Source organism: Lynx rufus, unplaced genomic scaffold, assembly GCF_022079265.1.
Source record: "Lynx rufus isolate CCGP_SWC_20201006 ecotype Redwood Valley unplaced genomic scaffold, mLynRuf1.p SCAF_2, whole genome shotgun sequence".
NCBI lineage: Eukaryota > Metazoa > Chordata > Mammalia > Carnivora > Felidae > Lynx > Lynx rufus.
In genome coordinates, this window is record NW_025814834.1 from 33,004,250 (window position 1) to 33,025,309 (window position 21,060).

The window sequence follows — 21,060 nt, forward strand, 5'->3', positions numbered from 1 at the left end:
GTTTATTTATTTTTGAGAGAGAAAGAGAGAGCGCATGCAGAGAGAGGGAGACAGAGAATCCCACACAGGCTCTGGCTTTTGGCACAGAGCCCAATGTAGGGCTTGAACTCATGAAACCATGAGATCGTTACTGAGCCAAAATCAGGAGTTGAACACTTAACTTATTGAGCCCCTGGTTTTTAACATTCAAAAAACCCCTTAAGAGTATGCTGTCTTTTAGCACATATGTTTGATCTTTTTGTTGGTATGAAATCACTACTACTCTCACTTTGTTATAGGTGAGGAATGTGGAGAAGCTGCTTACAACTGTGCACATAAAGTGAATATCTGTTGTGCAAAGACATGGAAATCAGGCAGAACAAAGTATAAAATGGACTTTCAGAGAATGCAGAATTAGACACAGGTCCACCAGGGAGGGGATAAGCTTTTGAATGTGAAAACTTTTTTATTAATTGATATATAAATGATACACTAGTTTCAGATTCACAGCATGATTTGATATTTGTATATATTGTGAAATGATCACCACAATAAGTCTAGTTAACGTGTGCCACCAGACATAGTTACAAAAATTTTTTCTTGTGATAAGATATTTTAAGATTTATTCATTCAGCAACTTTCAAATATGCAATACAGTATTATTAACTAGTTGCCATGCTAGACATTACATCCCTATTATTTATTTATTTTTAAATGTTTACTTCTTGTGAGAGAGAGAGGGAGAGAGAGAGAGAGAGAGTGAGCATGAATGGGGGAAAGGCAGAGAGAGAGAGAGAGAGAAAGAATCCCAAGCAGGCTCTGTGCTGTCAGTGCAAAGACTGAAGCAGGGCTCAGTCTCACAATCCATGACATATCCTGAGCCAAAGTCAAGAGTCAGATGTTTAACCTACTGAACCACCCAGGTGACCCCACTTTAGTCACCTATTTTGTCTACCCCCCCCCACCCCCATCCCCTGCCTCTGGCAACCTCCAAATCTGGTCTTTGAGCTTGGTTTTAGTTTGCCTTTTTTTTTTTTAATAAAATTTTGTAAATGTTCATTTTTGAGAGAAAGAGAGAACGTGAGCAGGGGAGGGGCAGAGAGAGAGGGAGACACAGAATTCAAAGCAGGCCTCAAGCTCTGAGCAGTCAGCACAGAGCCGGATGCGGGGCTTGAACTCACGAACTGTGAGATCATGACCTGAGCCAAACACTTAACCAACTGAGCCACCCAGGTGCCCCCGTTCCTTGTTTTTTAAATTCCACAAATAAGTGAGATCATACAGGAAATGTCTTCTCTGTCATATTTCACTTAGTATAATTCCCTCAAGGTCTATCCATGTTGTTGCAAATGGCAAGATTTCATTCTTTTTTTAAATGGCTGATTAATACTCCATTGTGTATGTATATACATACATACATGTACGTATATATGTACATATGTACATGTATGTGTGTGTATATATCTATGTATATGTATATAGATATATCTCACATTTTCTTTGCCCATTCATCCATTAATGGACACTTAGGTCGTTTCCATATCTTAGTTATTGTAAATAATGCCAAAATGAACATGGGATGCATGTATCTCTTCAAGATAGTTGTTTATTTGTTTGTTTTCAGATAAATAGCCAGAAGTGGCATTGCTGGATCATATGGTGGTTCTGTTTTTAATATGGAGATATTCATACTGTTTTCCTTATAATGGCTATACCAATTTACATGGAATGTGAAAACCTTTAACTTTCAAGGGAACATAGATATAACAAAGGACCTGAATAATTACAATTATTACAATTACATTAAAAAAATAATTTAATGTAGTCAAATTTATCAATCTTTTATTTTATTGGATCTTGATTTTTGTCATATGCAAAACTCAGGTTAGAAAAAATCATTGATGCTGTCTTCTAGTATTCGTGTACTTTTATTTTTTACATTTATTTATTTTGTTAATATTTATTTTGAGAGAAAGAGAGAGCGAGCATGAGTGTGGGGAGGGGCAGAGAGAGATGGAAAGAGAATCCCAAGCAGATTCTGCACTGTCAGCACAGAGCCACGTATGTATAGGTGTATACATACATATACATATAATATGTATATACACATGTTACATACATACACATATACAGTATATATATATACTTATGTATATAAGTTGTATCTATTGTGTTACAGATCTTTCTTAACTTTAGGTGTAGTTACATCCTGATAAACCCATCATAAATTGAAAATACTGTAAGCTGAACACTGAAACTAATATAGCACTGTATGTTAACTATACTGGAATTAAAATAAAAAATAAATGAAAACATTTTTAAAAATCAAAAAATCAAAAATGTATGTTCTCTTCTATACCAAAAAAAATGTAAGTCAAAATACATTTAATACGTCGAACATACTGAACATCATAGCTCATCCTGGCCTACCTTAAATGTGCTCAGAACATTTACTTTAGCCTACAGGTGGGCAAAATGATCTAACGCAAAGCCTATTTTATAATAGTGTTGAATATCTCATGTAATTTATTGAATACTGTACTGAAACTGAAAACAGAATGGTTTTATGGGTACAGAAGTTTGTAAGTGTATCAGTTGTTTACCCTGTGATCACATGGCTGACTGGGATTTGTGGCTTGTTGCTGCTGCCCAGAATCGTAAGAGAATATTGTATTGCATATCACTAGCCTGGGGAAAATATTAAATTCAGCATTTGAAGTACAGTTTCTATTGAATGTGTATCTCTTTTGCATCATCATAAAGTCAGAAAATGGTAAGTCAAACCATTGTAAGTAGTGAACCATCTGTGTGTGTGTATGTGCATATATACATATGTACCCACACATATACATGTATACACACATACACACACACACACAAATGTAATCTTTATATATGGCTCTTTAAATTTTTACATCTCCCTTTTATATATATTATAAACTGATTTGGCCAATTGAACACTTAAACCAATCATTACAAAATATTACAGTAAATAAGCATGCTAAATTTCTCCTTGTTCAACTTACCTTTTATGTGCTTTTGTTTCAGCAGCCAAAGATCACAAGGAAAAACATTATCAAATAAGAGAATTTGGAGCACCTCAGTTTTCTAACTCTGAAAATGGTTAAGAAATTATAATTTCATCATATAAATGGATAATGTGTTATTTAAAATTCTTTACTTTTAATTTAATACTTAATTCCTCAACATTAAAACCTGTATAGGTCTCTCTATACAGGAATCCAATACCTGTGCTTCTACTTTGTAGCACACTGAAGTGGAACTGAAGTCATTATTTGTTTTGTATGTTTGGGCCCTTGTCCAGATGTATCTGTGAAACTGTGAGGACCATGTCTATCTTATGGTCTAGTGTACCTCCGCTATCCAGCAGTTGTGGACACTCAGTAGAAACTACCTTGAATATCTTCCCCAAGCAGTTATGTTGCAGATATTTTCTCCCATTTTGTCATTTGTCTTTTGACTTTTCATGTAGTTGTTTCTTGCCTTATAAATTTTTAAAAATAATTTAGTGTAGTCAAATTTATCAGTCTTTTCTTTTATTGGATTTGATTTTTGTCATATGAAGAATCAGGTTAGAAAAATTCGTTGATGGTGTCTTCTAGTATTCGTGTACTTTTATTTTTTACATTTATTTATTTTATTAATGTTTATTTATTTTGAGAGAGAGAGGAGAGAGAGAGGGAGCGAGCATGAGTGTGGGGAGGGGCAGACAGAGAGAGAAAGAGAATCCCAAGCAGATTCTGCACTGTCAGCACAGAGCCAGACTCAGGGCTTGATCTCACGAACCTTGAGATCATGACCTGAACCAAAATCAAGAGTCAGACACTTAACCGACTGAGCCACCCAGGTGCCCCCACATTTAGACCTACAATTCATTTGGAGTTTATTTAGCCATATGGTATTAGCAGTGGATTAAATGTTATCTTTTATAAGTGGCCATCCTTTTATATCATTTTTTTTAAATGCCATCTTTGCCACAGTAATTTGAGATAACTTCCAATCATATACTAGGTTTCTGTTTGTATTTAGGTCTGTTTCTAGACTTTATTTGTATTTTATTGATGTGTGCATGTACCAATGCCATGTGGTTTTAATTATTGAAATTTTCTTTTGTGTTTTTATATCTGGTAGGGCTAGTATCCTTTTAATTATTTTCTTATCTATTCTTGCATGTTTATTTTTCAATATAAATTAAAAAAATTTTTTAATGTTTATTTTTTGAGAGAGAGAGAGAGACAGAGTGTGAGCAGGGGTGGGGTAGAGAGAGAGGGAGACACAGAATCCGAAGCAGGCTCCAGCCTCTGAGCTGTCAACACAGAGCCCAACGCGGGGCTTGAACTCACGAGCTGTGAGATCATGACCTGAGCCGAAGTCGGATGCTCAACTGAGCATCCAGGTGCCCCTCAATATATATTTTATATCATGTTGTCCAGCTGCATAAAACCCATTATTCCTTTTATTGTGATTATATTAAATGTGAAAAACTGACAGCTTGATGGTGCTGAGACATCCTAACCAGAAACAAGGGACATTTTTCCTATTTGTTAAAATTTTCTTGTGTATCTTTTATATACAGGTTTTTTTAAATATAGGTTTTGAACAGTTTTGTTTTTTCTCAGTATTTTATCTTGTTTGTTGTCACTGTAAGTGAGGTTTTCTTTTCCATTACATATACGTGTGTGTGTGTGTGTGTGTGTGTGTGTGTGTGTGTGTGTGTGTGTAAATAATCTTTATGCCCAATGTTGGGCTTGAACTCATGACCTTGAGATCAAGAGTCACATGCTCTACTAACTAAGCCAGCCAGGTACCCCTTTCCATTATATTTTTAACTGGTTATTAATTTGTGTATATAAATAAATGCTGTTGATTTTTTTTTTAATGTTTAAGGGCAGATTTTGTTTATTTTTTTATTTTTTTATGTTTTTTTTTATTTTTTTTATATATATGAAATTTATTGACAAATTGGTTTCCATACAACACCCAGTGCTCATCCCAAAAGGTGCCCTCCTCAATACCCATCACCCACCCTCCCCTCCCTCCCACCCCCCATCAACCCTCAGTTTGTTCTCAGTTTTTAACAGTCCCTTATGCTTTGGCTCTCTCCCACTCTAACCTCTTTTTTTTTTTTTTCCTTCCTCTCCCCCATGGGTTCCTGTTAAGTTTCTCAGGATCCACATAAGAGTGAAACCATATGGTATCTGTCTTTCTCTGTATGGCTTATTTCACTTAGCATAACACTCTCCAGTTCCATCCACGTTGCTACAAAAGGCCATATTTCATTTTTTCTCATTGCCACGTAGTATTCCATTGTATATATAAACCACAATTTCTTTATCCATTCATCAGTTGATGGACATTTAGGCTCTTTCCATAATTTGACTATTGTTGAGAGTGCTGCTATGAACATTGGGGTACAAGTGCCCCTGTGCATCAGTACTCCTGTATCCCTTGGATAAATTCCTAGCAGTGCTATTGCTGGGTCATAGGGTAGGTCTATTTTTAATTTTCTGAGGAACCTCCACACTGCTTTCCAGAGCGGCTACACCAATTTGCATTCCCACCAACAGTGCAAGAGGGTTCCCGTTTCTCCACATCCTCTCCAGCATCTATAGTCTCCTGATTTGTTCATTTTGGCCACTCTGACTGGTGTGAGGTGATACCTGAGTGTGGTTTTGATTTGTATTTCCCTGATAAGGAGCGATGCTGAACATCTTTTCATGTGCCTGTTGGCCATCTGGATGTCTTCTTTAGAGAAGTGTCTATTCATGTTTTCTGCCCATTTCTTCACTGGGTTATTTGTTTTTCGGGTGTGGAGTTTGGTGAGCTCTTTATAGATTTTAGATACTAGCCCTTTGTCCGATATGTCATTTGCAAATATCTTTTCCCATTCCGTTGGTTGCCTTTTAGTTTTGTTGGTTGTTTCCTTTGCTGTGCAGAAGCTTTTTATCTTCATAAGATCCCAGTAATTCACTTTTGCTTTTAATTCCCTTGCCTTTGGGGATGTGTTGAGTAAGAGATTGCTACGGCTGAGGTCAGAGAGGTCTTTTCCTGCTTTCTCCTCTAAGGTTTTGATGGTTTCTTGTCTCACATTTAGGTCCTTTATCCATTTTGAGTTTATTTTTGTAAATGGTGTGAGAAAGTGGTCTAGTTTCAACCTTCTGCATGTTGCTGTCCAGTTCTCCCAGCACCATTTGTTAAAGAGGCTGTCTTTTTTCCATTGGATGTTCTTTCCTGCTTTGTCAAAGATGAGTTGGCCATACGTTTGTGGGTCTAGTTCTGGGGTTTCTATTCTATTCCATTGGTCGATGTGTCTGTTTTTGTGCCAATACCATGCTGTCTTGATGATTACAGCTTTGTAGTAGAGGCTAAAGTCTGGGATTGTGATGCCTCCTGCTTTGGTCTTCTTCTTCAAAATTCCTTTGGCTATTCGGGGCCTTTTGTAGTTCCATATGAATTTTAGGATTGCTTGTTCTAATTTCGAGAAGAATGCTGGTGCAATTTTGATTGGGATTGCAGGGGCGCCTGGGTGGCTTGGTCGGTTAAGCGTCTGACTTCGGCTCAGGTCATGATCTCACGGTCCGTGAGTTCGAGCCCCGCGTCGGGCTCTGTGCTGACAGCTCAGAGCCTGGAGCCTGTTTCAGATTCTGTGTCTCCCTCTCTGTCTGACCCTCCCCCATTCATGCTCTGTCTCTCTCTGTCTCAAAAATAAATAAACGTTAAAAAAAAAAATTGATTGGGATTGCATTGAATGTGTAGATAGCTTTGGGTAGTATTGACATTTTGACAATATTTATTTTTCCAATCCATGAGCAGGGAATGTCTTTCCATTTCGTTAAATATTCTTCAGTTACCTTCATAAGCTTTCTATAGTTTTCAGCATACAGATCCTTTACATCTTTGGTTAGATTTATTCCTAGGTATTTTATGCTTCTTGGTGCAATTGTGAATGGGATCAGTTTCTTTATTTGTGTTTCTGTTGCTTCGTTGTTAGTGTATAAGAATGCAACTGATTTCTGTACATTGATTTTGTATCCTGCAACTTTGCTGAATTCATGTATCAGTTCTAGCAGACTTTTGGAGTCTATCGGATTTTCCATGTATAATATCATGTCATCTGCAAAAAGCGAAAGCTTGACTTCATCTTTGCCAATTTTGATGCCTTTGATTTCCTTTTGTTGTCTGATTGCTGATGCTAGAACTTCCAGCACTATGTTAAACAACAGCGGTGAGAGTGGGCATCCCTGTCGTGTTCCTGATCTCAGGGAAAAAGCTCTCAGTTTTTCCCCATTGAGGATGATGTTAGCTGTGGGCTTTTCATAAATGGCTTTTATGATCTTTAAGTATGTTCCTTCTATCCTGACTTTCTCAAGGGTTTTTATTAAGAAAGGGTGCTGGATTTTGTCAAAGGCCTTTTCTGCATCGATTGACAGGATCATATGGTTCTTCTCTTTTTTTTTTGTTAATGTAATGTATCACGTTGATTGATTTGCGAATGTTGAACCAGCCCTGCAGCCCAGGAATGAATCCCACTTGATCATGGTGAATAATTCTTTTTATATGCTGTTGAATTCGATTTGCTAGTATCTTATTGAGAATTTTTGCATCCATATTCATCAGGGATTTTGGCCTGTAGTTCTCTTTTTTTGCTGGGTCTCTGTCTGGTTTAGGAATCAAAGTAATACTGGCTTCATAGAATGAGTCTGGAAGTTTTCCTTCCCTTTCTATTTCTTGGAATAGCTTGAGAAGGATAGGTATTATCTCTGCTTTAAACGTCTGGTAGAACTCCCCTGGGAAGCCATCTGGTCCTGGACTCTTATTTGTTGGGAGATTTTTGATAACCGCTTCAATTTCTTCGCTGGTTATGGGTCTGTTCAAGCTTTCTATTTCCTCCTGATTGAGTTTTGGAAGAGTGTGGGTGTTCAGGAATTTGTCCATTTCTTCCAGCTTGTCCAATTTGTTGGCATATAATTTTTCATAGTATTCCCTGATAATTGTTTGTATCTCTGAGGGATTGGTTGTAATAATTCCATTTTCATTCATGATTTTATCTATTTGGGTCATCTCCCTTTTCTTTTTGAGAAGCCTGGCTAGCGGTTTGTCAATTTTGTTTATTTTTTCAAAAAACCAACTCTTGGTTTCGTTGATCTGCTCTACAGTTTTTTTAGATTCTATATTGTTTATTTCTGCTCTGATCTTTATTATTTCTCTTCTTCTGCTGGGTTTAGGCTGCCTTTGCTGTTCTGCTTCTAGTTCCTTTAGGTGTGCTGTTAGATTTTGTATTTGGGATTTTTCTTGTTTCTTGAGATAGGCCTGGATTGCAATGTATTTTCCTCTCAGGACTGCCTTCGCTGCATCCCAAAGCGTTTGGATTGTTGTATTTTCATTTTCGTTTGTTTCCATATATTTTTTAATTTCTTCTCTAATTGCCTGGTTGACCCACTCATTCGTTAGTAGGGTGTTCTTTAACCTCCATGCTTTTGGAGGTTTTCCAGACTTTTTCCTGTGGTTGATTTCAAGCTTCATAGCATTGTGGTCTGAAAGTATGCATGGTATATTTTCAATTCTTGTAAACTTATGAAGGGCTGTTTTGTGACCCAGTATATGATCTATCTTGGAGAATGTTCCATGTGCACTCGAGAAGAAAGTATATTCTGTTGCTTTGGGATGCAGAGTTCTAAATATATCTGTCAAGTCCATCTGATCCAATGTCTCATTCAGGGCCCTTGTTTCTTTATTGACCGTGTGTCTAGATGATCTATCCATTTCTGTAAGTGGGGTGTTAAAGTCCCCTGCAAGTACCACATTCTTATCAATAAGGTTGCTTATGTTTATGAGTAATTGCTTTATATATTTGGGGCTCTGGTATTCGGCGCATAGACATTTATAATTGTTAGCTCTTCCTGATGGATAGACCCTGTAACTATTATATAATGTCCTTCTTCATCTCTTGTTACAGCCTTTAATTTAAAGTCTAGTTTGTCTGATAGAAGTATGGCTACTCCAGCTTTCTTTTGGCTTCCAGTAGCATGATAAATAGTTCTCCATCCCCTCACTCTGAATCTAAAGGTGTCCTCAGGTCTAAAATGAGTCTCTTGTAGACAGCAAATAGATGGGTCTTGTTTTTTTATCCATTCTGATACCCTATGTCTTTTGGTTGGCGCATTTAATCCATTTACATTCAGTGTTATTATAGAAAGATACGGGTTTAGAGTCATTGTGATGTCTGTCTGTTTTATGCTTGTAGTGATGTCTCTGGTACTTTGTCTCACAGGGTCCCCCTTAGGATCTCTTGTAGGGCTGGTTTAGTGGTGACAAATTCCTTCAGTTTTTGTTTGTTTGGGAAGACCTTTATCTCTCCTTCTATTCTAAATGACAGACTTGCTGGATAAAGGATTCTTGGCTGCATATTTTTTCTGTCTAGCACACTGAAAATCTCGTGCCAATTCTTTCTGGCCTGCCAAGTTTCAAAGAGAGATCAGTCACGAGTCTTATAGGTCTCCCTTTATATGTGAGGGCACGTTTACCCCTTGCTGCTTTCAGAATTTTCTCTTTATCCTTGTATTTTGCCAGTTTCACTATGATATGTCGTGCAGAAGATCGATTCAAGTTACGTCTGAAGGGAGTTCTCTGTGCCTCTTGGATTTCAATGCCTTTTTCCTTCCCCAGTTCAGGGAAGTTCTCAGCTATGATTTCTTCAAGTACCCCTTCAGCACCTTTCCCTCTCTCTTCCTCCTCTGGGATACCAATTATGCGTAGATTATTTCTTTTTAGTGTATCACTTAGTTCTCTAATTTTCCCCTCATACTCCTGGATTTTTTTATCTCTCTTTTTCTCAGCTTCCTCTTTTTCCATAACTTTATCTTCTAGTTCACCTATTCTCTCCTCTGCCTCTTCCATCCGAGCCGTGGTGGTTTCCATTTTGTTTTGCATTTCATTTTAAAGCGTTTTTCAGCTCCTCGTGACTGTTCCTTAGTCCCTTGATCTCTGTAGCAAGAGATTCTCTGCTGTCCTGTATACTGTTTTCCAGCCCAGCGATTAATTTTATGACTATTATTCTAAATTCACTTTCTGTTATATTATTTAAATCCTTTTTGATCAGCTCATTAGCTGTTGTTATTTCCTGGAGATTCTTCTGAGGGGAATTCTTCCGCTTGGTCATTTTGGATAGTCCCTGGTGTGGTGAGGACCTGCAGGGCACTTCCCCTGTGCTGTGGTGTATAACTGGAGTTGGTGGGCGGGGCCGCAGTCAGTCCTGATGTCTGCCCCCAGCCCACCGCTGGGGCACAGTCAGACTGGTGTGTGCCTTCTCTTCCTCTCTCTAGGGGCGGGATTCACTGTGGGATGGCGTGGCCCGTCTGGGCTACTTGCACACTGCCAGGCTTGTGATGCTGGGGATCTGGCGTATTAGCTGGGGTGGGTAGGCAAGGTGCACGGCGGCAGGGGGGGCAGGCTTAGCTCGCTTCTCCTTAGGTGATCCACTTCAGGAGGGGCCCTGTGGCAGCCGGAGGGAGTCAGATCCGCTGCCGGAGGTTTGGCTCCGCAGAAGCACAGAGTTGGTGTTTGCGCGGAGCGAGCACTTTCCCTGGCAGGAACCGGTTCCCTTTGGGATTTTGGCTGGGGGATGGGCGGGGGAGATGGCGCTGGCGAGCGCCTTTGTTCCCCACCAAACTGAGCTCTGTCGTCCGGGGGCTCCGCAGCTCTCCCTCCCTTTGTCCTCCAGCCTTCCTGCTTTCTGAGCAGAGCTGTTAACTTATGACCTCCCAGACGCTAAGTCACGCTTGCTGTCGGAACACAGTCCGTCAGGCCCCTCCGCTTTTGCCAGCCAGACTCGGGGACTCTGCTTGGCCGGCGAGCCGCCCCTCCGCCCCGGCTCCCTCCCGCCAGTCTGTGGAGCACGCACCGCCTCGCCGCCCTTCCTACCCTCTTCCGTGGGCCTCTCATCTGCGCTTGGCTCCGGCGACTCCGTTCTGCTAATCCTCTGGCTGTTTTCTGGGTTATTTAGGCAGGTGTAGGTGGAATCTAAGTGATCAGCAGGACGCGCGGTGAGCCCAGCGTCCTCCTACGCCGCCATCTTCCCTTTGTCTCGCTGTTGATTTTTTTAAACTTCTGATATTTATTTATCTATCTATTTATTTTTTGAGACTGAGAGCAGAAGCTGGGGAGGGACAGAGGGAGAGAGAGAAAGGGAATCTTACGCAGTCTCCACACTCAGCATGGAGCCCAACATGGGCCTCTCTCTTCCAACTGTGAGATCATGATCTGAGTGGAAATCAAAGAGTTAGAGCTTAACAGACTGAGCCACCCAGGTGCCCCAAAATTCTATTGACTTTTTGTATGTTAATATTATATGTTGCTACCTAGAATTTTTTTATAGTTTGAGTTAGTTTTATCATTGATTTTCTAGCGTTTTCCAGGTATACCATCATGTCATCTGCAAATAGATATAATCCTGTTTTTTCTTTACCAGTTCTTGTTACTGTAATTGATTTCTTTTGTTTAATTGCATTGGTTACTACCTCCAGAACCAGTTGAATATTAGTGGGCATTTCCTAATTTTAGTGGAAGTTCCTGTAATGTTTCTGAATTAATTAATATGTTGGCTTTTGAAATGAGCTATAGATTTTGTGACGTTAAAGAAGTATCCACGGGGTGCCTGGATGGCTCAGTCTGTTAAGCGTCCAACTCTAGATTTCAGCTCAGGTCATGATCTCATGGTTCATGAGATTGGGTCCCATGTTGGGCTCTGCGCTAACAACACAGAGCCTGCTTGGGATTCTGTCTCTCTCTCCTTGTCTCTCTCTCTCTCAAAATTAATAAACTTAGAAAAAAAGAAAGTATCCATACACTCCTAATTTCTTAAGAGTTTTATTAGGAATGGTTGTTGAATTTTTCCAACAGCTTTTTCCATATCTATGCCAGCAGTTATTTGATTTTTCTTCTTAAATGTATTAATATGATAAATTATATTAATAGGTTTCCTGATACTACACCATCTTTGCATTCCAGTTATAAGTCCAGCTTTGTCATTGTGCATTAATCTGTTGATATTTTATTTACTAATTCTGCATTGCAGTTGATTTCCCTGTGAAGACATTTAGGCCTGGTGCATTTTTTGTGTTTTCTTCTCAATGGAAATTGTTCTGTTTAACCTTTCTATATGTACTAAAATCAATTTCAGCAAATTATATTTTTCTCAAATTATTCGTTTTGTCTAGATTGTCAGATATTTGTATAGATTTGTATAAAATCTTGATTTTTAACAGCTTTATTGAGGTGTAAGTTAAATACCTAAAAATTACCAATTCTGAGTGTAAGATTCTATGATTTTTCGTAAATTTATAGAGTTGTGCATGTTATCACCTCAGTGAATATTAGAATATTTCCCAAAAGCCTCTTGTACTTGTTTATAATCCTTGCTCCCACTCTGTCCTAGAAAATTACTAATCTGATTTCTGTCTCTCTAAATTTCCCTTTCCTGGACTGAAATTGTACAAAAGTTCGCCTTTTGTGTCTGGCTTTTTATGTCTGCCATTAAGCCTAATGTTTTTCTAGATTCATCCATGTTGTTGCAAATAGCAGTAGTTCATTACTTTCCCCCCCCCTTAATTGTTTTATTGAAAAATACACATAAAATTTACTATCCTACCCGTTTTAAGTGTATACTGGTATTAAATTGTGCAACCATCACCACCATCCATCTCTAACTTTTTTCATTATAAAACTGAAAGTCTGTATCCATTAAATGATAATTACCCATTCCCCCACCTCTGCCCCTAACACCCAACATTCTCCTTTGTTCTCTATGATTTTGACTATTCCAAGTACCTCATGTAAGTGGAATCATATAGTATTTGTCCTTTTGTGACTGGCTTATTTCACTTAGCATAATGTCCTCAAGATCCATCCATGTTGTGGTATATTGCAGAATTTTCTTCCTTTACAAGTCTGAATAATACTCCATTATATGTATACACCACATTTTGCTAACTATAGTTTATTACTTTTTATTTATGAATGTATTCCATTGTATGGATATACCACACTATATTTATCAATTTATCAGTTGATGGACATTTGGACTGTTTACAGTTTTTGGCTGTTGTAATTCTGTTGCTGTGAACATTCAAGTACTTCTCCTAGTATGGACATAAGATTTATTTTTATTGGTTAGGTCCCTAGAAATGGAACTGCTAGATTATGTGGCAAATTTGACTTTATCTTTCTGAGGAACTGCTAAATGGTTTTGCAAAATGGCTCTACTACTATTTCATTCCCACTAGCAAAGTATGAGGGGTCTAGTTTCTCCACATCTTTGTCAACATTTGGTATTATCTTCTTAATCATGTACATTCTAGCGCTTTTAATTTGTGGCTTTAATTTGCATTTCTCTAGTGACTTATGATGTTGAGTATCTTTTCCTGTGTTTATTGGCCATTCGTATATCTTTGTTGACAAATCTGTTAAGATCTATTGCCAATTTTTTAATTGGGTTATTTACCTTATAATTAAATTGCACGATTATTCTTCATACAAGTTGTCAGACATAGGACTTGTAAATATTCCAGTCATCTTATTTTCTCAATTTTGCCCCTTGAAACACAAAATTTTTTAAATTTTATGAAGTTCAACTTAACATTTTTTTTCTTCTATGGGTTGTTCTTTTGGTATCACATCTAGATCTCCCTACCCAAGATTACAAAGATTTTCTCTTATGTATTCTTGAAGTTTTGTAATTTTAACTCTTATCTGTGGGACTATGATCATTTTGAGTTAATGTATTGTGTGAGGTAGGTAAGGTTTATTTTTGTTTTTGTTTATTGCATATGCATATCTACTTGTACTAGTACCATTTATTGAAAAGATATTCCTTTATTCACTGTATTTTCTTGGCATTTTTGTTAAAATCAAGTGACCAAAAAAAATGTAAGGGTGTGTTTCTGGGTTCTAGTTTCTGTTCCACTGATCTATATACCTAACCTTGGTCAGTACCCTACTGTCTTGATTACTGTGGCTTTATAGTAAATTTTGAAATTAAGTAGTATAAGTCCTACAGCATTGTTCTTTTTTTTTAAATTTATTTATTTTTGAGAGAGACAGAGCATGAGCGGGGGAGGGGCAGAGAGAGAGGGAGACACAGAATTGGAAGCAGGCTCCAGGCTGTCAGCACAGAGCCTCACGGTGGGGCTCGAACTCACAAACCGCGAGATCATGATCTTAGCTGCAGTCGGACGCTTAACCGACTGAGCCACCCAGGCGCCCCTACAGCATTGGGTTTTTTTTCAAAATTGTTTTGGCTATTCTAACTTGTTTGCATTTCCATATAGATTTTACAATCATCATGTTGAATTCATACATCAGTTGGAGTTGATTGCTATCTGGACAATATTGTTCCTTCCAGTCTGTGAATGTGGAGATTTTTTCCTTATCATTGGCTTTCAGTGGTTTGCTTATGAAGTACCTAGATATGGATCTCTTTACATTGATTCTACTTGGGTTTTATTAAGCTTGTTGGATGAGTACATTGATGTTTTCAACAAATTTGGGACAATTTGTCCATTATTTCTTCAAATTCTGCCCCGCCATCCTTTTGAAACTCTTATTGTTTCAAATTGAAACTCTTATTGAATTATTGAATAATTCAATTGAAACTTATTGAAACTCTTACTTCTGATGTTGGCCCGCCATTTCACTTAGATACTGTGCATTTTTCTTCATTCTTTTTTCTTTTCTCAGTTCTTTGGGTTGCATAATCTGTCAGTCTATCTTAAAGTTAGCTAATTCTTTCTTATGCTAGTTCAGATCTACTGGTGATCCTCACCAGTGAATTTTTCATTTCGGTTATTGTACTTTTTTTTTTTTAAGTTTTTTAATGTTTATATATTTTTGAGAGAGAGAGAGACAGACACAGCGTGAGTGGGGGAGGGGCAGAGACAGAGACATAGAATCAGAAGCAAGCTCCAGGCTCTGAGCTGTCAGCACAGAGCCCAATGTGGGGCTCAGACTCACGGACCGTGAAATCATGTCCTGAGCTGAAGTTGAATGCCCAACTGACTGAGCCACCCAGGTGCCCCTCAGTTATTGTACTTTTAAATCTTTTTTTTTTTTCAACGTTTATTTATTTTTGGGACAGAGAGAGACAGAGCATGAACGGGGGAGGGGCAGAGAGAGAGGGAGACACAGAATCAGAAACAGGCTCCAGGCTCTAAGCCATCAGCCCAGAGCCCGACGCGGGGCTCGAACTCCCAGACCGCGAGATCGTGACCTGGCTGAAGTCGGACGCTTAACCGACTGCGCCACCCAGGCGCCCCAATTATTGTACTTTTAAAACAAATTTTTTTTAAGTTTATTTATTCTGAGAAAGAGAGCATGCACATGCAAGCAGGGAAGGGACAGAGATGAGAGAGAATCCCAAGAGAGCTCCACACTGCCAGTGCAGAGCCTGACATGGGGCTCGATCCCATGAACCATGAGATCATCACCTGAGCTGAAATCAAGAGTTGGACACTTAACTGACTGAGCCACTCACATGCCCCAGTTACTGTACTTTTCAACTTCAGAATTTCTATTAGGTTCTTTTTTTGTAATTTCTGACTCTTTATTGATACTCTCTATTTGATACAGTATTGTCACAACACCTTCCTTTGCTTTTTAAAGATTGCTTTAACAAATTTTTCAGCTTTACTGAGGTAAAATTGATAAATAAAATTGTAAGATGTTTGAAGTGTGCTGATATAATGTTTACCTTGTGAGAGGATTCTCTCCATCTAGTTAATTACCCTATCTATGAACACACTTCCTTTACTTTAATCATACTGTCTTTTAGTTCTTTAAATGTATTTATAAGGGTTGCTTTGAAGGTTTTGCCTGTTAATATGACATTTGGTTTGCTTTCACAGGCATTTTGAGTTCCTGCCTTCTTGCCATTGTTTGGTCATACTTTACTATTTATTGTTTGTTTTGGCCTACGTTACTGTTTTTTTTGTTGGAAACTGGACATTTTAGATAATACATTTTAGCAACTTTGGCTACTGGTCTTCTCCTTTGGGGCTTGTTGTTATTATTTGCTTGCTTTATTTCTTTAGTGACAGGCTGGATTATTTTGGTGAAGTCTATCCCCCCTTCCCCAGCCCCTCAGCTCCCAACAGTGGAACAGGGATACAGAATTAGGTTTACCCACAGTCACCCTAGGATGACAGTTTGTTTTGGTAAGGGTTCTCCTTGACAGTCCCTTTCCCTGATCACACCCAGCTGTTAAACACCACTAATTTCCATATCATTGCTTTATTATTTTTAAGAATGCTCTGGATCATAAATTGTTCTACAAACAAAACCAATAAAATTTGGACTCCTGTGAGAGGATATTTTCCAAGGTCACTGAGATTTATTCTTACCCTACCTAGGTAGGCTCATCCCCATTGGCTTTTTTCCTGATTCTTTCAGGCAAACTAGTTGGCCTACATTTTAGCCTGTATGTCCAATGAGTCTTCCAGTCTCTTCCCAATTGCTTTTCACCACAGCCTTCACTGTTCTGGGGAGTATCCTTAGGCTTGAATTTCTCTGTACTCTGTTGCAAAGAAAGTCAGTTCTTTGGGACAAGATTTGGAGCTATTTCATAGTCTGTTTCTCTCTCCAGGCAAAATCTCTAAGTTAGGGCTTTATCTGGGAATGAAAACAATGACATGTTTCTGTATAAGATCCTTGCTCTGGGAGCTGAGTGCTAAGTGAGGAGGGTGATGGTAATCTCAGGTCTTTTTGGCCTGCCTTTTCCTGAATGAAACTACCACATTATGAGCAGGGTCACATGACCCAGGGCTCCTGTATTCTCAGCATGCCACACCCAAATCATAGTCTCAATCTTATGACTGGGGTCTTGTTATCTGGGTGGGAAATGGGAGCTTGCACCTCTTGATTGTACTGTCCAGACTTAGCCAATAGGTAAGTGAGGACAGGATATGAAATGCTGATACCCTGCCCCGCCTGGGAACATAACTCTTGACTGAGACTTGTGGGAGCAGGAGCCCTATGTTCTTGGCTACACAGGGTGAGAGTGGAATTTCCATCTTGCTTAACTGGGAAGGGAATGGTTTTTAGTTCACATACCATAGTCTGAATTTTAATAGATTTTCTTGAGTAGATGTTTCCTCATTTGATGTGTGTCCTTGGAACAATTTCTAGAGACTTTAATGATTGTTTTTTAAACATTTTTCACCAGTTATTTAAAAACTGGTATGCCTGTCCATAGACTTCCCCACTCTATCATGCTGGAAGCCTTTTTCATTTTTATCAGTAAAGGTGTTCAGGATTATTTTTTCTATGTTAATTGCTATTTAAGTATCCATAGATTATAACATGAAATGTCTTTTTTATTATTTTTCAGAAATTCCATTGCCCTTTCAACCAATAGTTGTTTAATAGAATGTATTTAAATTTACAAGTGGAAGAGCCTTTTAGTTTTTCAGTTTCATTTTTTAAATTACTTCACTTTCTTGGATGTTGTTTGTAGTATTTCCACTTTAAGAAACTCATTGATTTTTATGTGTTTGCTTTAGTATAATTTTGGTGAATTTTCAATGTGTGCTTGAGAGGAAAATATATTTTCTTTTTCATTTTTTTTAAGATTTTATTTTAAGTAATCTCCACACTCACTGTGGAGCTCAGACCCACAACCCTGAGATCAAGAGTCACACACTCTACTGACTGAGCCAGCCAGGCAGTCCAAGTGTATTTTCTGTTAGGTTTATTTACAAAACCTATCTTAGTGATTACTCTGTTTAGATTTTTTATATCTTTACTTTTACCTTTTGGGCATATTTTTTACTGAGAGTGGTATATTAAAGTCTACTGTTTTTTACTGAGAGTAATTAATTAAATAATTAAATTCTATGATCATTAATTTGTTTCTACTTCTTGCATCCCCTGTAGTTTCTGCCCTAAATAGTGGCTGCTTCATTATTTCACACTTAGATATTCATAACTATTGTATCTTCATTGTGAAATGTGGTCATTTTGGTCTGTAGCCTACCCAATTACAAATAATTTCATGTAAACTTCCAGTCAGTTTAATTGTTCACTAAAATTTTGTTAAAAAATTATGTTAATGTATAAGAACAGTGAACCAAATTTGATTTGCCCTACATTTTACTCTCATTTCCTCAAAAAGAAAAGAGCCATTCTGTTTTTATTTTCATTCAACAGTTGCAAAAGATTTACCTGTTGATTCACTGGAAGATGATTTTGAGAAGGAATTCTCATTTCTGAACAACCTGCTAAGTCCTGGTTCTTCAAGTACTAGTGAATTTACCCAAGAATGCCAGACTGCCTTTGGGAGCCCCGGCACCAGCCTCACATTCCAGGAGCCTTCTGTGGGGTCTGAGCCTCTTGCTCATTCTTCACGATTCCTTCCTTCACAGCTCTTTGATCTTGGCCTTCATGCTGTTGGAGCTTTCAACAGTAAGTGTCTATGAAACATTTGGACACCCATGACTTATTTTATCCTTGTGAAGCAAAACTATGTGCATGTGGATGCTAAAATCAACAAGGATATTGATTTTAACTTTAGTACTACTAGATAAAATCTGCAGTCACACGCATCAGCTGAAAAAAATAACAAATATTACTACTGGAGTATATCAGTAAGACTGAAAAAAGGGCTGCTTTCCTCCCACCTCCACCAAACCCCACATTTTCTGCATTGACTTTCCCAGATGTCTTCTCAACATAGAAACTCAGTGTCTTATTTTAAACTCTTGACCTGCTAAGTTATCCCTACTTATGGCAGGTCATATTGTTTCTTCCATCTAGCAAAGCTTGGTGTGTTCTCTTCCTGTGGGTTTAGAGTAGATCCTGGCAACTCCTGGGCAAGGCAGCAGGACTGGAGGGTTGTGGTAGAAAGCCGGGGAAGGGTGTTTTCCTGAGGAAAGGGCCCTCTTCTTTGTGTTTATGTCAGGGACTCCCTCTACTGACCTGCTGTCCCAGCAACGTGTAATCAGCCTAGCACCTTGGGAGTCATTTTGCTCCCCACTTCCATATTTATTGCTAAGTGCTGTCAATTCTATTTCTAAAATATGTCTCCAATTTCATGCTTCTCCTTTCTTCCTCTATTATCAGAGGCATTTAGAGCCTTGTTTGGTTTTCTGGGCTGCTGTAAGAGTCCTCCTACCAGACCTCCCAAACCCCAGGTCATCTTCCATGCTTTCATGGAAGAGTTCTTTCTCCAAGAAGCAGATTCTGATGTCAGCACCCTGCTTACATTAAAATGAAGGACCATGGGCTCTAGGGTAAAGCCCGTGCCTACATTTCCACTCTTATCTCTTACCTTACTTCAAAATACTCATATGTTCTTTTCTAAATTTATTCATTCATTCATTCATTCATTCATTCATTTAAGAGAGAACATGAGTTGGGGAGGGGCTGAGAGAGAGGGAAACAGAGAATCCCAAGCAGGCTCCACACTGTCAGCACAGAGCCCAACATGGGGCTCAAACTCACGAAACCATGAGATCATGGCCTGAGCCAAAACCAAGAGTTAGACACTTAACTGAGTCACCCAGGCACCCACAATCCTTTGCATTTTCTGTAAATGTATTGACTATTTTTAGATCCCTCTGAGACATCACTGCTTGTGTTGCTGCTTTGACTTATGATGTTCAGTAATAAAGCATAGGCTTGAGCCCGTGTTTTAGGTTCCCAGTCCAGCATTTTCTCCATGGTGGCCAACCAACCCTTGAATACTTCTTCAGTACTGTCCAGTGGAGTGGTTTCTGCCACCTCTGGCCTCGCATAGTGCTTTATATGTTTTCATGGCTGTAATCATAGTTCATCTTGCCTTCTGTCCCTATCTTTCACCCCCTAGTAGATTTTATCCTTGAGAAAATGGTTCACAGCACCTAACAGTGTCTTAATGCATTGTACTTTGTATCAAAATACTTTGTTCATACTGTGTCTGCAACACCATCATACTTTGTCCAGCCTGCAAGTATTTCAAGGACACAATCTGTATGGTGATTTATCTTTGTCCTTTCTATGACAGCAGCATAAAGTTAGCTCAATAAATAAAATAAATATCAGTTAGGGGAGCCTGGCTGCCTCAATTGCTAGAGCATTTGACTCTTGGTCTCAGGGTCATAAGTTGAAACCCCACATTGGGCATAGAGCCTACTTAAAATAAAATAGAGGTGCGTGGGTGGCTCAGTAGGCTAAGTGTTGGACTTTGGCTCAGGTTACAATCTCTTGGTTGTCAGCACAGACCCCACTTTAGATCCTCTGTCCCTCTCTTTCTTTGCCCTTCCCCTGCTTGTGCATGCATACACACTCAAATTGTCTCTCTCTCTCTCAAAAATAAACATGAAAAAACTAAACTAAGGAGAATAGGGAAGAAGATGGGGGCATAGGAGGATGCTGGGCTCACTGTGTCCTGCTGATCACTTAGATTCCACCCACATCTGCCTAAATAACCCAGAAAACCGCCAGAAGACTGGCAGGACAGACTCTCCGGAGCCAAGTGTAGACAAGAGGCTGACAGAAGAGGGTAGGAAGGGCTGAGAGGCGGTGCGCACTACACAGACTGGTGGGAGGGAGCCGGGGGAGGGGTGGAGGGGCAGCCCACCCAGCAAGGCAAAGCCCCCATTCTGGCTTCCAAAAGTGGAGGGGCTGGACTGCATGAGTTCTGACAGCCAGCAGGACTTAACATCTGGAATGTTATAAGTCAACATTGGGACTGCTTGGAGATTGGGAGGGCAAGAGGACACCAGGAGGGAGAGGTGTTGAGCCCTGGAAGACAGAGATCAACTCAGCGGTGGGGAACAAAGGCGCTGGCCAGCGTCATATCCCTCTCCCTTCCCCCAGCCGAAATCCCAAAGGGAACCAGTTCCCGTCACCAAACTTCCTTGCACCTCACGAACACCCAGTGCCGTGCTTCTGTGGATCCATCCCTCTGAGGGTCTGCCTCCCTCCTGGTGCTGCAGGGCCCCTCCTGCAGGGGACCACCCTCAGCAAAGTGAGCTAAGCCTGCCCCTCCCGCCCCTGTGCACCTTGCGGATCCACCCTGGCTAATACGCCAGA

At 39.3% G+C, this 21,060-nt stretch overlaps 1 protein-coding gene across 1 annotated transcript in view; it reads left to right on the plus strand.

Moving 5' to 3' along the window:
* The window catches only part of ICA1L (islet cell autoantigen 1 like), a 69,819-nt gene that overhangs the window by 20,815 nt on the left and 27,944 nt on the right, over positions 1-21,060 (plus strand). Inside the window, exons 9-10 of the mRNA XM_047085674.1 lie at positions 3,028-3,102; positions 18,196-18,450. Of these exons, the coding sequence (XP_046941630.1) occupies positions 3,028-3,102; positions 18,196-18,450 (330 nt within the window). The remainder of the gene's footprint in view (positions 1-3,027; positions 3,103-18,195; positions 18,451-21,060) is intronic.